Raw genomic sequence first — 13,703 nt, 5'->3', positions numbered from 1 at the left:
ATCTGTATGTCACTACACGGACAGTCAGGCCTCTGGGGTGTCCATGTTTCAGGTTCTTGCCTTCACTGGCTAGCTTGTGTTGGGTCTTTGTTGAATGGAAGCAAGGAGTGAAGGCTTCCTTTGGTTACAACCATAGGCTCTGGGAAGCCAAATGTGCAGTTCAGGTTCTCTTGACCTCTTTCTTGGGGTACACAATGGGCTGATAAAGCCTGGGGTTGCTTCTGGGAGTGGAGGCTGGAGCTCATATATGGGTCAGGATCTCTGTTACTGTGACAAAACAGTTTTCACAAGGGAAGGGAGTACACGGGCCTCACTGTTCAGGCCCTACTCAATATCCAACACCCCCCACACACATACACTAAAGTGGCCCTGAGAATCTTAAAGACACTTGGTTGCCTCAACATAGGGAAGGAATTTCTCCAAATGAGGGGTACGCTGCAGTCACCTCCATATCCCTGCTGAGCTTCCAGCCATAGGCAACCCACTTCTTGTGTTTCTTAAGGGAGCACTTTAATTTGCTTAAAAAGGGACACTGGGATCCCTGGCACAGACAGGAGGGAGCATCCATGTGCATTAGAGCAGAGAAGAGGAAATGGGATTGAGGGGGAGCTGGCCCCACTGCCTACAGGAGGCATGGAGCCCACGCCAGCATCTCCTGAGTCACAGAGTGGATTAGCAGCCATCAGAGAGTGGAAGTAGCCCATGTTCCAGTGAACATCATTGACCCAAGACTTGCGTTAGGACCCTAGAATCAGCAAGAAAGACAGATGACCCAAAAGATAAATGGGCCAAAGCCCTGAACTCACATTGGGCAGAAAAATAAACATATCAAATGAGCACTGAACATACAGGTCAGAAGTAAGACACGCAGCAGCTGAGAGCATAGGAGCTTCTGGGCATGGTGGCACACACTTGTGACCCCAGCAATTGGGAGGCTAAGGAAAGGATTCAGGTTCAAGACCAGCCTGAGTTATATAGTGAGTCCTGGATTAAACTGGGTGACATAATGAGACCTTACCCTAAAATTTTAAGTGGAAGGGAGTGAGGGGAGCAGGAAGGAGGGGAGCTACTGATATTGATAATTAACTGTGGCATAGAGTTTCTGTCCCTGTAGTCATCTCAGATGACTCTACACCCCCATAGGATGTATCAGGTGGGAAAAGCTTGCACTTTAGTGGAGAAAGTTAATATACACAAAGGCAAAAGTGAAGTGACTTTCTCAAGGGAGCCTTTCACAGCAAGAGGAGAACTGGAGAACCAAATGGAAGTTCAGGAGTGCACAGAGCAGTCAGGGGCCTCCTGGGAAGGGATGGAAGCACTGGGCAGAGGCAGGGAGGAAGCAGAACACTCAATCTATGCCTATAACAGCAGAGCTCCCTAAGCCAGAGTGCCAGACTTGGTTGATATTATCCATCTGTCATCACACAATAATTTTCACCATCACTGTCCCTGCCACATCCATCATTAACCACTGTCACTGTTATCATCATGACCATCATCACTATCAATATTACCATCATCATTTATATCACCAACATCACTAACACCATTATCACTGTGACCATCATTACCACCATATCAAGATCCCAGTCACCAAAACCATCATCACTATCACTACCACCATGACCATCATCACCACCACCATCATTATTGTCACCATCTCCATGACCATTGTCATCACAGCACTAACTGGAATACCAACATCACTGTCAACACCATGAACATTACTGATGTTGCCACAAACATTACTACCTCTTGACTGCCCAACTCCACAGCTACTGAATCATGTCATTCCCCCACCATGACTGATGTTCTGTAGACACTCTAGCCTTCTTAGAGAAGGGACAGACCTCTGATTCAGGCCTATCTATTTTCAGGTGCTGGTTCAGTACTCACTAGATAAATACCTCTCTGGCCCTCATCTGTAAAATGGGGACCATCACCTCATTTATTGCCAATCTCAAGTTTACTTTGAAGATCATAAGAGTCACCTACAAATCAAAACCAAGGACTGCCTAAGGACTGCTGTTATGATACCAAGGATTGAAACCATGTGTTCTGTAAAGGCCCTACACCATGCAGCTGTTAAGTGGCACCAGAAAAATACTTAGTGACTATTGTGGGCAGAGGAACATAGCTGTCAGGAAAACAGATGAACACTAGCGACTGATCCAAAGCTAACAGTGAGGCACAGTCACCAGTGGCCAGGCCCCTGGCCCAGGTTTACCATGGTTGAGGAACTGTCTTTGTTATTAGTTGCACACACAGGAAGGACAAGGAAGTGACCAATTTGCAACCATCAGAAGTTCACACAGCCTGTAGCGGAGGCCTCTGGGTAAAATATTGACCATCTCATGATGCATGGGGGCAGGCAGTCATGCACTATTCTGAGGGGAAGAAAATGACTACTGCTGAGGCCTCACTCTAAGATACCAGAAAAGATGCTACAGGGAATCATGTGAAGACAGTTCGGGACTCAGGCATCTAGGTTCAAATCCCACCTCAGACATTTAATCCATGTGATTCCAGAAGCTTCTTGTGGGTCCTGACATCTGATGTGCCATGGCAGGAAACATGGCTCACAGTACCCCAGATCTCTTACTGGAGTACTCATGACTGAGTACTCATGACTAAGATGTGGTACCTTTCACCTGAGATCTGGCCATCTTAGCCATCTGACCACCATTCCCTTGTAATAGCTCTCAGGTGAACAGATTCTATGTGTCTCTGGGGCTGGGAACAGGGATGAGTTTCAGGGTAGTGGGAACTCATCATGTCATCTTCTCCTCTGGTCTTACATGACCAGCATTAATCAATGGTCAGGACTTTTATCTCAACAACTAAACTCTACTGGGGAGAAACAGGGTTGGCAATGCTTTCTGTTTACATGCAAGATGCATCATAGAAAATGACACATGTGTGCTGGCTTCCCACACTGAATCATTCCCAGAAATCAAGTGCCAATTTTGGAACTCTTCCTTTCCTTTTGAGAGAAGGTTTCACTATATATTCCAGGTTGGCCTTGAACTCATTGTGTAACCCTGGCTGGCACTGAACTTGTGACAGTCCAGTCTCAGCTCTGAGTGCTGGGATTACATGTGTGTGCAACTAAGACGGGTGGACTTTATCTTAGATTCTTATTCAGGACCTTCCTCTATGGAACCCCCACTTTCAATTCAGCATTAGCATTCAAAGAAGGAAGGAACCGCCTGTCACTCACTTTCACTAGTTCTAGTCAACAAGGAAACTGACATCTTAGACGATGGAAGAGGCTGTAGAGTGGGACCTCATACACTGAGATAGTTGGCCCCTTTGTGACAGCAGCTGACATGGTTCTGCCTGACACAGGTAGGAGGCTTGAGAATCTAGACAACAGCCGGTGTATTTCCTTGTCTATTACAACACCACTTTTCCACAGATATAGGGAACCAATGGCAATCACTTTGTCCCTGGCATGTATTTCGTAGGACAAAGAAGAAGTTGCTATCCCTGACCTGAGGAGCCTGACCTCCAGGAAAGTGGGAGAAGAGCATGCACATATTTAAACAGAAATTTCTAGAGTGCTGCCTGCCCTACACATAGCACTGTGGTCACAGGCTACTCTGTGGTGCCAACTCCATGGGCTGATGTGTGAGAATAAGTGAGAGTTTGTAAATTGGGCCATGCTGTTATCTCTCACACACAGAAAATATGAATATGGTGGTCATAATTCTTCACCACCATAAGCCTTCACAAGCCACATAAATTAATCTACCCAGTTACTTCTGCAAGGGAAGCGTGCTGGTTAATTCTGTGTCAACTTGACATGAGCTGGAGTCATCTGAGAGGAGGGAACCCCAAATAAGAAAGTATCTACATAAGACTGGGCTGTATGTAAGCCTGAAGAGCATTTTCTTAATTGATGATTGACATGGGAGGGCCCAGCCAATTGTGGGTGGTACCATCTCTGGACTGGTGGTCCTGGGATTTATAGGAAAGCAGACTGAGCAAGCCATGTTGAACAAGCCAGTAAGCATCACTCCTCCATGGCCTCTGCATCAGCTCCTGCCTCCAGAATCCTGCCTTGTTTGAGTTCCTGCCCTGACTTCCTTCAGTGGTGAATAGCAATGCTGAAGTGTAAACCTAATAAACATGCATGCAGGCAAAACATTCACACACATAAAGAAATAATAATAATTTAAAAATATACTAGGGCTACCATTTCATTTTGCTGTTGGTGCTCAGCCTCTGACGACTGTCTTTAGGTGACAGGAATTCAGTCTCACCTACAGGGAGAAAGTGACCTGCGTATGTCCCTACTTGGTGGGTTTAGTCCTTGAACTGTTTGCCTATTCCACAGAACGTTCAAGAGCTCTTTCACTTTGCCATGTACAAAGACAAAGGGCTCTCACAGCTCAGACAAAGCTGACCTTGTGTGGAAAGAGCCGGATGGCTAGAAACACTGAAACAATATTTGAACCATCTTTTGGATTCTATGCATATTCAAGGTCTGCAGAAGATTTCCAGTGTCAAAAAAAAAAAAAAAAAAAAAAAAAAAGCGACCTTAAAGTACTCACTTTGAAAAGGGGAGGGATAAATTGGGCTTTATTTAAAACTTTAAAAACCTTCTACTCAATAAAAGACACAATTAGAAAACAAAAAGGCAAGTCACAGACTGGGAGACACATTTACAGCATCCCTGACAGAGCACTAACAAGCAGGGTCTGTACAAGAAAATCACCACATACGCAGCACAAGAGGTAAGAACTCCAGGTGGAAATGGCACCAAAAAAAAAAAAAAAAAAAAAAAAAAAAAGAGCAGCTAGAGATCTTTCAAAAAAGCCATGCATGTGGCAGCCATGCAGAAGGGACTTAACCACACACAAAAGCCATCAGGGAAGCACAGGCGACCCTCACAATACAAAGCAACTAGCAACTTCACACTCACCAGGCTGCCATGGGATGCTATGAGAGGCTGACATCAGCAAACACTGGTGCTGAGGCAGAGCACCTGGAAATCTCCGGCGCTGCTGGTGGAGGTGTGAACCAGCATGGCAAATCAGACACATCACAATTCCTTCCTTACATCCATCCATCCTTCCTTCCTTTCCTCCTTCCTCCCTTCCTTTCTTCATCCCTCCCTCCTTTCCTTCCTCCTTCCCTCCCTCCCTGCCTTCTTTCCTTCCTCACTTCTGTCTATCCATTACATTTTTACATGTAAGTAAATATTTGTGTATGCACATGTATATCCACCCAGGAGTACACATGTGCACAGGTGTTATCCTCGGCAATGCTAACTGCCTGGTTTTTGAGGCACTCTCTCGCTGGCCTGGACCTCACCCACTGAGATATACTGTCTGGCCAATAATCCTTCCTTTGCATCCTTGGTTGCGGGATTACAAAGCATTGCTTGGTGGGTTCTAGGGATGGAACTAAGGTCCACGAAGGACATGCTACACTGAGTCATCTCCCCAGTCACATGTAACAATTTCCTATGAAACTAGGCATGATCCTATCATGTGACATAGCAGGTTTTCACCCAGGGAAGTGAGGAGAAGTGAAAGCAGCCGTCTACAGTGAGACTCATATGGCAATGTGCCCAGCAGCTTAGTTTACAACAGCTCACACAGAGGAGCCAATCAGGAAAGTGGAGAATGTGGCTCGCAGAAAATAATAAATAAGGGAAGGCTACACGGCAATACATAAACTACAACACAACACTGTAGACATTGGCTGAATGAGTAAGTCAAGACTAGGCCTGGAATCCAGCAACAGATATAACTCCTGTATGGTGACAGAATTCAGGAAGCTGCTTCCTCTGGTGGGATGGGAGGGATAGCTCTGAACTAATCAGTTTATACAGAGGCAAAGTTCAACACCCGAGGATTGAGCCCTTGGTCACTTGTCCCTGTTGTTTTGGGTCTGTGCCTACACAACATGCCATGGAGGAGTCTATGCACCTCATGGCAGCCAGGAAGCAAAGAGAGAGAGGAAAGAGTGAGGCCAGCAAAATTCCTGTCAATGGACATGCCTCCACAATGACCTTACTTATTTCCACCTAGCCCACACATCCTAGAGGTCCTAGGATTTCCCAATTAGAGCATCATGGATTAGGGCTGAGTCTTGAGCGCAAGACCTCAGGGATGGGGGCGGGCAGTCTAGACTTCTGTTTGGGGACAGTCTAGACCTCTTGGAGGGGACAGTCTTGACCTCTGTGGGGGCAGTCTAGCCCTCCAGAGGAGACAATCTAGACCTCTAGGGTGACAGTCTAGACCTCTGGGAATGACAGTCTAGACCTCTAGGGTGACAGTCTAGACCTCTGGGGGTGATGGTCTAGACCTCTGGGGGGTGACAGTCTAGACCTCTAGGGTGACAGTCTAGACCTCTGGGGTGACAGTCTAGACCTCTGGGGGTGACGGTCTAGACCTCTGGGGGTGACGGTCTAGACCTCTGGGAGTGACAGTCTAGACCTCTGGGGGTGACGGTCTAGACCTCTGGGAATGACAGTCTAGACCTATGGGGGTGATGGTCTAGACCTCTGGGGGTGAGGGTCTAGACCTCTGGGGGTGACGGTCTAGACCTCTGGGGGGTGACGGTCTAGACCTCTGGGGGTGACAGTCTAGACTTCTGGGGATGACAGTCTAGAGGTAAACTAGGGGGCTGAGGAAAACACAGACACAAGCGCATACACATCAGAGCATACTGAACCCTTTCCAGGCTCCATGTGTATGCTCAACTACAAAAGAAATTACTAGAAAAATAGTCACAGCTTTAGGACAGGCAAGGACTAACAGACACCATGCTTATCCGCAGTTCTCCTACCCTGGAAGTCCAGCCCATGGACACTGTTCCTATCCTCTACCTCCCAAGGATGCTGGCAGAACTCATGCCCTACTATGCTACAAAAAGGTGATTTTGGTCATGTTTGCCAGTGGCCTTGAAGAGAAGGATGCTCCTCACCCATCCAAAAGATGCCCATGGCCTAATTCCCAGGACATGAGATGCCACTCTATTGACATTTACAAAGCAACTGAGGTTGCAGATAGATTTGGAGCTGCCTATTAGGTAGCTTGGACCTTGCCTTCTGGGCCCTAAAAGTGGTGACAGAGAGGCAGTGGGAAGTGTCTGAAAGATACAGCCAGAGAATGACCCCACCCACAGCTGCTGCCTCACAAGTGAGAAAAGGCCAGCTAAGGATGCAGCCTCTAGAAGCTAGGAAGGGGAAAAACAGATCCTCTTTCCCCAGGGATTCCTGAAGGAGCCAATCCCACCGATGCCTTGGTTGAAGCCAGGTGAGACCCCTGTGTCTCCTGACTTCTACAAAACAAGCTATGGATTTGTGCTGCTGACAGATCTTAAGCGGGTAGAGGCTATATGATTTAACCCTTCCCATGCTCAGTGAGACCTGGAAGCAGTAGTGCTCAGAAACAGGTGACACAGACTCACAAGACATCACTGCTCTGTGGCATAGCTTGGGCAAAGTGTCAAGATCCTTTCTGTACTTCCAGAATCGAAATGTGAGGATGGTCCTCAGGGGGACCTTGGAGCCAGCACCAACCCAGGCAAACAAATCTGACCAGGACACCATTGCATGGATCTGAGCAGGAACATGGAGCCCAGCAGGGAATATCCTCATCACTCTGAAAGTACCATAGGACAAGTATCAGTCTGACGGGCTCTCCTGTCTATGGGGACACTGCCAATAGGGACCAAGAAATTGTAACCTTTCCCAAGGTTGGCAGGCAGGTAGGTCAAATTACTCTTCACCTTCCAGACTACTCTAAGCCACTGTTTTTCACAAGATGAAGAAAGTAGGATGACCCAATAATGCCTCATGTAACCCCTAGGACTACCCTGTTCAGATGTGGCTCAGCCAGCATTTTCAATGAAAAGCAGAGGTTTGACCAATCCCACTGGCTCTGAGGTTAAGTATGGGAGGGAAAGGAAGATGTCCCCATTCCAAACAGCAGGGTCTGAGGAGATCAGCAGTGAAGACAAGGTTTAGATGGGACAGGGCAGCCTGAGTTGCAGGGGGAAGCTTGAGGCCAGACCAGGGCTGGATGGGGGTTGGGTGACTGATAGGACAGAGCAGTTGATATCTGGTGATCAGTGTTCTCATGGCCTCATTCAGCAAAACCTGCTCCTGCTACCCACTAGCTGACTGCTGCCCCATACTGTATCACTTCCACCCTTGTCTTTCATGGTCTGGCTGGATGGGCTGGGGATGTAACTCAGTGGATAGAGAGATTTCTTAGCATGCATGAAGCCTTGAGTTCCATTCCCCCATTCCCAGCACCATATGGACCAGGTAGTATATGTCTATTGTCCTAGCACATGGGAAGAGGAGACAGAAGGATCAGGAGTTCAAGGTCATCCTTGCCTCTATGGAGAATTAGAGGCCAGCCTGAGATACACCAGACTATCTTAACAAAAACACAAGCAAACAAACAAAAGAACCTGGTGTAGGTTCAGCATTAGATAATACATACTACAACCTAGCAATTGCACCTGAGCAGCCCCACAGAGGGAGGCTTGGGACACACAGAGCTTACTGTCTCAAGGTGAAATTCTCAGAGAAAAGCTTTCTGGGTGACCAACAGAGTCTCCAACACCAGCCAGGTTTGAAGAAGTCCAGTGGCAGGAGGTGCTTCACACAGCACCGTGTTCCACACCCTTCCTGTCCCAGGCAACCCAACCAGGACTCAGGGACTCCCTGTGGAGCATCAGACAGGGAACCCCAAAATACATCGTGAAGGGCACATTTGAGCCAAGTTAAGTGGCCTTAGAATCCACACAGCCACTATCTGCAGGGGGCATGAGGCTGCTTCTGGGGAAACACTGTCAACCCAGGAGTTCACACAGAAAGAAACAGATTTTATAGGTGACCACAGGTCACTAAGGAGTCCTTCTGTCCAAGGTATCTTTGATTCTTGCAGACCATTTTGTGTAAGTGTTCACTGGCATCAAAATCAAACAATCCTTTTCCACCAGAAGGCTTTTCAGCCAGGGTGGGTTTGAGGGACGGCTCTAATGCACAGTGCCAGGACAGCTTTGGCTGTGAGCACTGTGTATCTCCTGGGGAGGGTCTGGAGAGTTCTGCCCATCAGTGGGAAGTGCCCTGTGTTCTAATACCCAATCTGGAGGCAGAAAAAATAAAAAAAGACATTCATTCAACTCCAGAGTCTCCTGAGGATGGCAAGGACATACACTCCAAGTTCACACTCCCAGTTTGCATCAGACATGCAAGCCCTTTAACAGAACCTGCATAAAAGTTTGTCAAGCAGTTCTGATTTAGGTGTATCATACTGGAAAGGAACCAGCCAAGCCATTTGCAAGGATACAGAGAAGCCCTGGGTTTGGAACATGGCCTTCCACAGAATGGCCACAGCTCATGGCCCTTGCCACACACTCCAGCCGAGCAGTTGCCACGATTCATCCAGGCCCTGTGAGGCCACCTTACCTGCCTGGCTGTCCCGAGGTTTGCACTGCACCTCCTCCACACACTCAGCCGGGAACCACCCGATATGGCCACGGGCACTGCCTTCCCAGAAGCCACCCTCGCCGATGCTCAGAACTAGAGACAACAGAAAGGAGAAAGGCATCAGTAATGGGGACAGAAGGGAGTAAGCAATGGGACACTAAACAACAGGTAGAGGGAGCAAGGGCTTGCTTGCTCTGCCAGCAGCTTGGCAGATGAGGCCAAGTAGCTTTCAGAGAATACAGTGTCAAGAGTGGGGCAGCCCCTGCCCATGGATGGAGAATGAAGCCCTAGAGGGTCTTTTTCCTTCTTCTTGTGTGTGTGTGTGTGTGTGTGTGTGTGTGTGTGTGTATGTGTGTGTGTGTGTACCTAAGTGTACATACATGTGTGCACCAGGTGCTGGGGTAGGGTCCCAAGGATCTCACAATACCCTCCAGTGCCATTAGAATAAAGATTCCAGTTATAAAGGCAAATCTGGAATGACCTGTTCAAAACAGATATGTGTTGTCTGAACATGGCTATGTGAAAGAGCTTACTATCCTGTCCACACATCTTAATCTGCCTTGAAACCATTTGAGACTCAAGGCCCTGCTGTGGAGAAAAAGAGGTCCCAGCACACCTATTTCCTCCCCGGTATTCTGACCTCAAATGGCAGATAAAGATCTGCCCAGTCTGTGAATTTGAAAGGAACAGAACAGCTAACTCTGGCTTTGTAAATTCTTATCCAGTAATCTGAGGAAATGACCCAAATAAAAGAGACAAGCCACTTCCATGCTGACAGATACCATCATATTTGCTAGAAACAATTTCCCTCCACACAGCTCAGCTGGAGGAGAGTGGGCTCAACTCCTGGCTCTGAACCCGAGAAGGTTATCTTGTGGTGTGGTTCCAGGTGGAGGGGCTGGTTGTACAATGAAGCCCAGGAAGACATCCCCATGAGCTTTCCTCAGAGCTTCAGTTGCCAACCCTGATGCCTCAAAGCACCCGGCAAGGAGTGGGATACTAAGGTCGGGCTGGCATCCTCCTCTGCCATGCCACACCTCACCTGTGCCCCATGTGGGATAGTCTGTTTAATCACTGTGTGCCTCCATTTCCTTACCTGTTAGAGAGGAATACTGTCTAGCTCACAGTGCTACTGAGTCAACACAAATGCCATCCCTGCTTGTGGGAATCCTTCCACACTGCCAGCTGGGGGGGGGGGCCTGCATTTAGCTGTGCAGTTGATTCCCCTCAAGCACACAATCTGGGTGTGTCACCAGGACAAGGCCCACAGGAAAAGCAAAAGGCTTGTGAGTACAGGCAGGTGCATACAGAGGCACCATCTGGTACTTTAGGATTTACCAGTTCTGCTCTCCAGGGCATCTTAGTGACATGGGGAACAAGAATACAACAGGATGCCAGGAGAGCCAGTAAGGTACATCTGTATGGGAGTAGACATGTCCATGTAAGTGTGTCTGTGTGGGGAGTGTCTTAGGGGAGTGGGTGTGCCTGTGTGGGGAGTATCTTATAGGAGTGGGTGTGTCTGTGATGGAGTGTCTTATGGGAGTAGGTGTGTCTACGAGGGAGTGTCTTATGGAAATGGGTGTGCCTGTGTGGGAGTGGGAACACCTTGCCTAATGAAAAGGGAGTCAGACTTGGCTTCCTTGTGAATCAATGATTTAATTCAGAATAGCAAAATTTGCTCTCCTTGTTTAAGGTGAAGTATGTAGATGAGCAGAACAAGCAACTGTACTGGGCTAGGAGTAATAAACTTGGGCACAAGAGTCTCATCCAGGCCAGACTCGAGGACAGACAGCAGACCAGGAGAGCAAGGAACAAGTGCTTATAAAAGTCCTGGGAAGGGTCAGGGAACAGCCAGCACATCTGATGACCAGAGAGAGGGAGAGTGAAGACATTGCAAGCTAGCCACCTCCTGACAAAGGGTGCACTTAGCACCCAGAACCTTCTAGAAGAAAGAACCACCCTAACTCTACACCTATCTCAGCACAGTACTATAAAGTCATTGATGGAAGCAAAGAGCTCCTTGTCCACTTTTTACAGGACAGGTCCAGCCACCCTGACCTCCTGGACAGCTGGTGCTACTGTAACCTTGAGGCTGCCTGCCCAGGATCTGCAGTGGCTGAATCCAGCTGGCTCCCAGTACTTCCAAGGCAATGATGAACAAGCTGAGGAAGTGCCAAGGACCTGTTTATGCCAAGCATTTGCCAAACACTGCCATGCCTGGCAATGGCTCCAGCTGCTGCATGCTTGCGAGAAAGGCAGTGAGGTGCACAGGCTGAGGAGGACAGGCTTGCTGGACAAAGGTGCTGGGAGGTCTTCAAAACCTGGGTTTTGTGGGCCTCTGTGCCTCTGGTCTGCCTCTGCCAGCTCCACATACATGGTCTAAGAGCCACATAGCAGAGGAACTAGCGACACTACCAGCTCAGATGGAAGCCTCCTCATCACATCCCTATAATGCTCTTCTGCATAATCTGCAAAGTTGGGAGATGAGAGATGTGTCTTGAGAGGCCACAGTTCTGATGTGAACAGCAACTATCCAGGGCTATGGTTTTTTATGCACCTGCTATGTTGATAGGGTAGAAAGTCCATTTGGACTTTCTGGACAAGGGAGGGTCATACTGTAAGGACAAGTGTGTGTGTGTGTGTGTGTGTGTGTGTGTGTGTGTGTGTGTGTTCATATAGATGTGCATATGTGTATGTATTTGTGTGTCTGGTTATGTGGCTAACATTTTGTCTTCATTCACCGTCCTTCAGTACTTTCTGACACAAGGTCTCTCATGAAACCTGGGGCCCACCAATTCCATTAGGCTGTCTGGCCAGTGGGCACCAGGATCTACCTGTCTTTGCTCCTCAAGAGTTGGAATTTCAAGTGCATGCTGCTGTACCTGGCTTTTTACATGGGACCAGGGACCTGAATTCAGGTCTTCATGCTTGCTCAACTGGAGCCCCAGCCCTAGCAAGGATGTTATAAGCACCATTTATGAGGGACCTGAGTAAATGCCATAGGAGGCACCTGTCCAGCTGCCAACAAACAGCATTCACAAAGTCTGCATCCCATGAGATTCCATGTGTGAGTCTGACATACCATGTACCTATTGTAAGATCAACCCATATCACCTACTTGTACAGGAAAAGGGCCTGGCCCATGGTGCTAAAATTCAGACCCCTATCTCATGTGGTTTTAATTCTTTCATTAAGCTAAATTTGCACAGCCCAGGGACCTTATAGGCATGGTGAACAAGGATTCCATTAGACTCCAGTGCAGAAAGCAGTTCCAAAACCTAAGAATGCAAACAGCCACCATTGGGAGGGGCCAGCCCTTGTGCAAAAGCACGTGGGTTCTAGGGGAATGCTCCCTCACTTCAGGATCAGGAAGGAAGCTTTACAAGAGTCCCTGTCCCCTGGTCTCTATACTGGGCAGAGCACAAACCCCACAACAAGGCCAGGAGTGAAGGGTAATGTAGAGAAAAGACCATGGTGTGAGAAGAGGGAAGAACCAGAAAACTGGTACTGGAACCACAGGCCTTGGAGATAGTAGTGACAGTCCATGGCAGGGAAAGGGCTGATGTCCAGAACACAAATGGAAATTACTGGATATGTGCATGAGGAGAACAAAGCATGTCCTTGAGGGAGAAGACAAATGCAAACGGATGGATTATAAATCTTCTGCATGTGCTTGCTGGTGCAATGGTCACACTGGGATCTTTAATGTGGTGTGTATGCCAAGCCACGACGTTGCTGTTGTAAGACAGCACATGCATACAATGAGTAGAAACCCCAGAAGAGTCCTAAGGCATCGCCGCAATTTAAAACACACGCTCAGAAAGTGCGGAAAACATCATTTTTGGAATTATGAACCTCGCAGGAGGAGCAAGATGGGGAAAGGGGGTTTTGGAGGAAAAAGTAAGTGAACTTGAAGGAAAAGTGAACAGGGCATTAGGGACTTGTTAGAGGCACAGAGGCACAGAGGCATGGAAGCTGAATGCCTGGGCTAGGAAAGGATGGTGTACACAGTCTCCAGAACCTCACAGTAACCCCAGCTGAGTACACACATAAAAGAGTTTATGTAGCATTTGCTGTAGGCTACACAATGCTCATGTAGGGAGGGCAGGATCAGAAGCCACCTGCCACCTCTATTTTATCTTGTGTCCAGTGCTGGGGCCTGGGCCTGCTGAGCACGCGAGGTGCCCTTCTTGATCCACCTGTGAGTTTTATCTTCTGTGATGTAGCCCCTGCAGTCCCCACT

The 13,703-nt window shown here is 48.1% G+C and overlaps 1 protein-coding gene across 1 annotated transcript in view; it reads right to left on the bottom strand.

The window, feature by feature from the left end:
- Positions 1-13,703, bottom strand: part of Shank2 (SH3 and multiple ankyrin repeat domains 2) — a 420,233-nt gene that overhangs the window by 216,121 nt on the left and 190,409 nt on the right. The window contains exon 14 of the mRNA XM_051193484.1: positions 9,440-9,553. Within this exon, the coding sequence (XP_051049441.1) occupies positions 9,440-9,553 (114 nt within the window). The remainder of the gene's footprint in view (positions 1-9,439; positions 9,554-13,703) is intronic.

This window comes from Phodopus roborovskii, unplaced genomic scaffold (genome assembly GCF_943737965.1).
Source record: "Phodopus roborovskii unplaced genomic scaffold, PHOROB, whole genome shotgun sequence".
Lineage (NCBI taxonomy): Eukaryota > Metazoa > Chordata > Mammalia > Rodentia > Cricetidae > Phodopus > Phodopus roborovskii.
The sequence above is the reverse complement of the archived record's forward strand: the minus strand, read 5'-3'. Positions and strand labels throughout refer to the sequence as shown.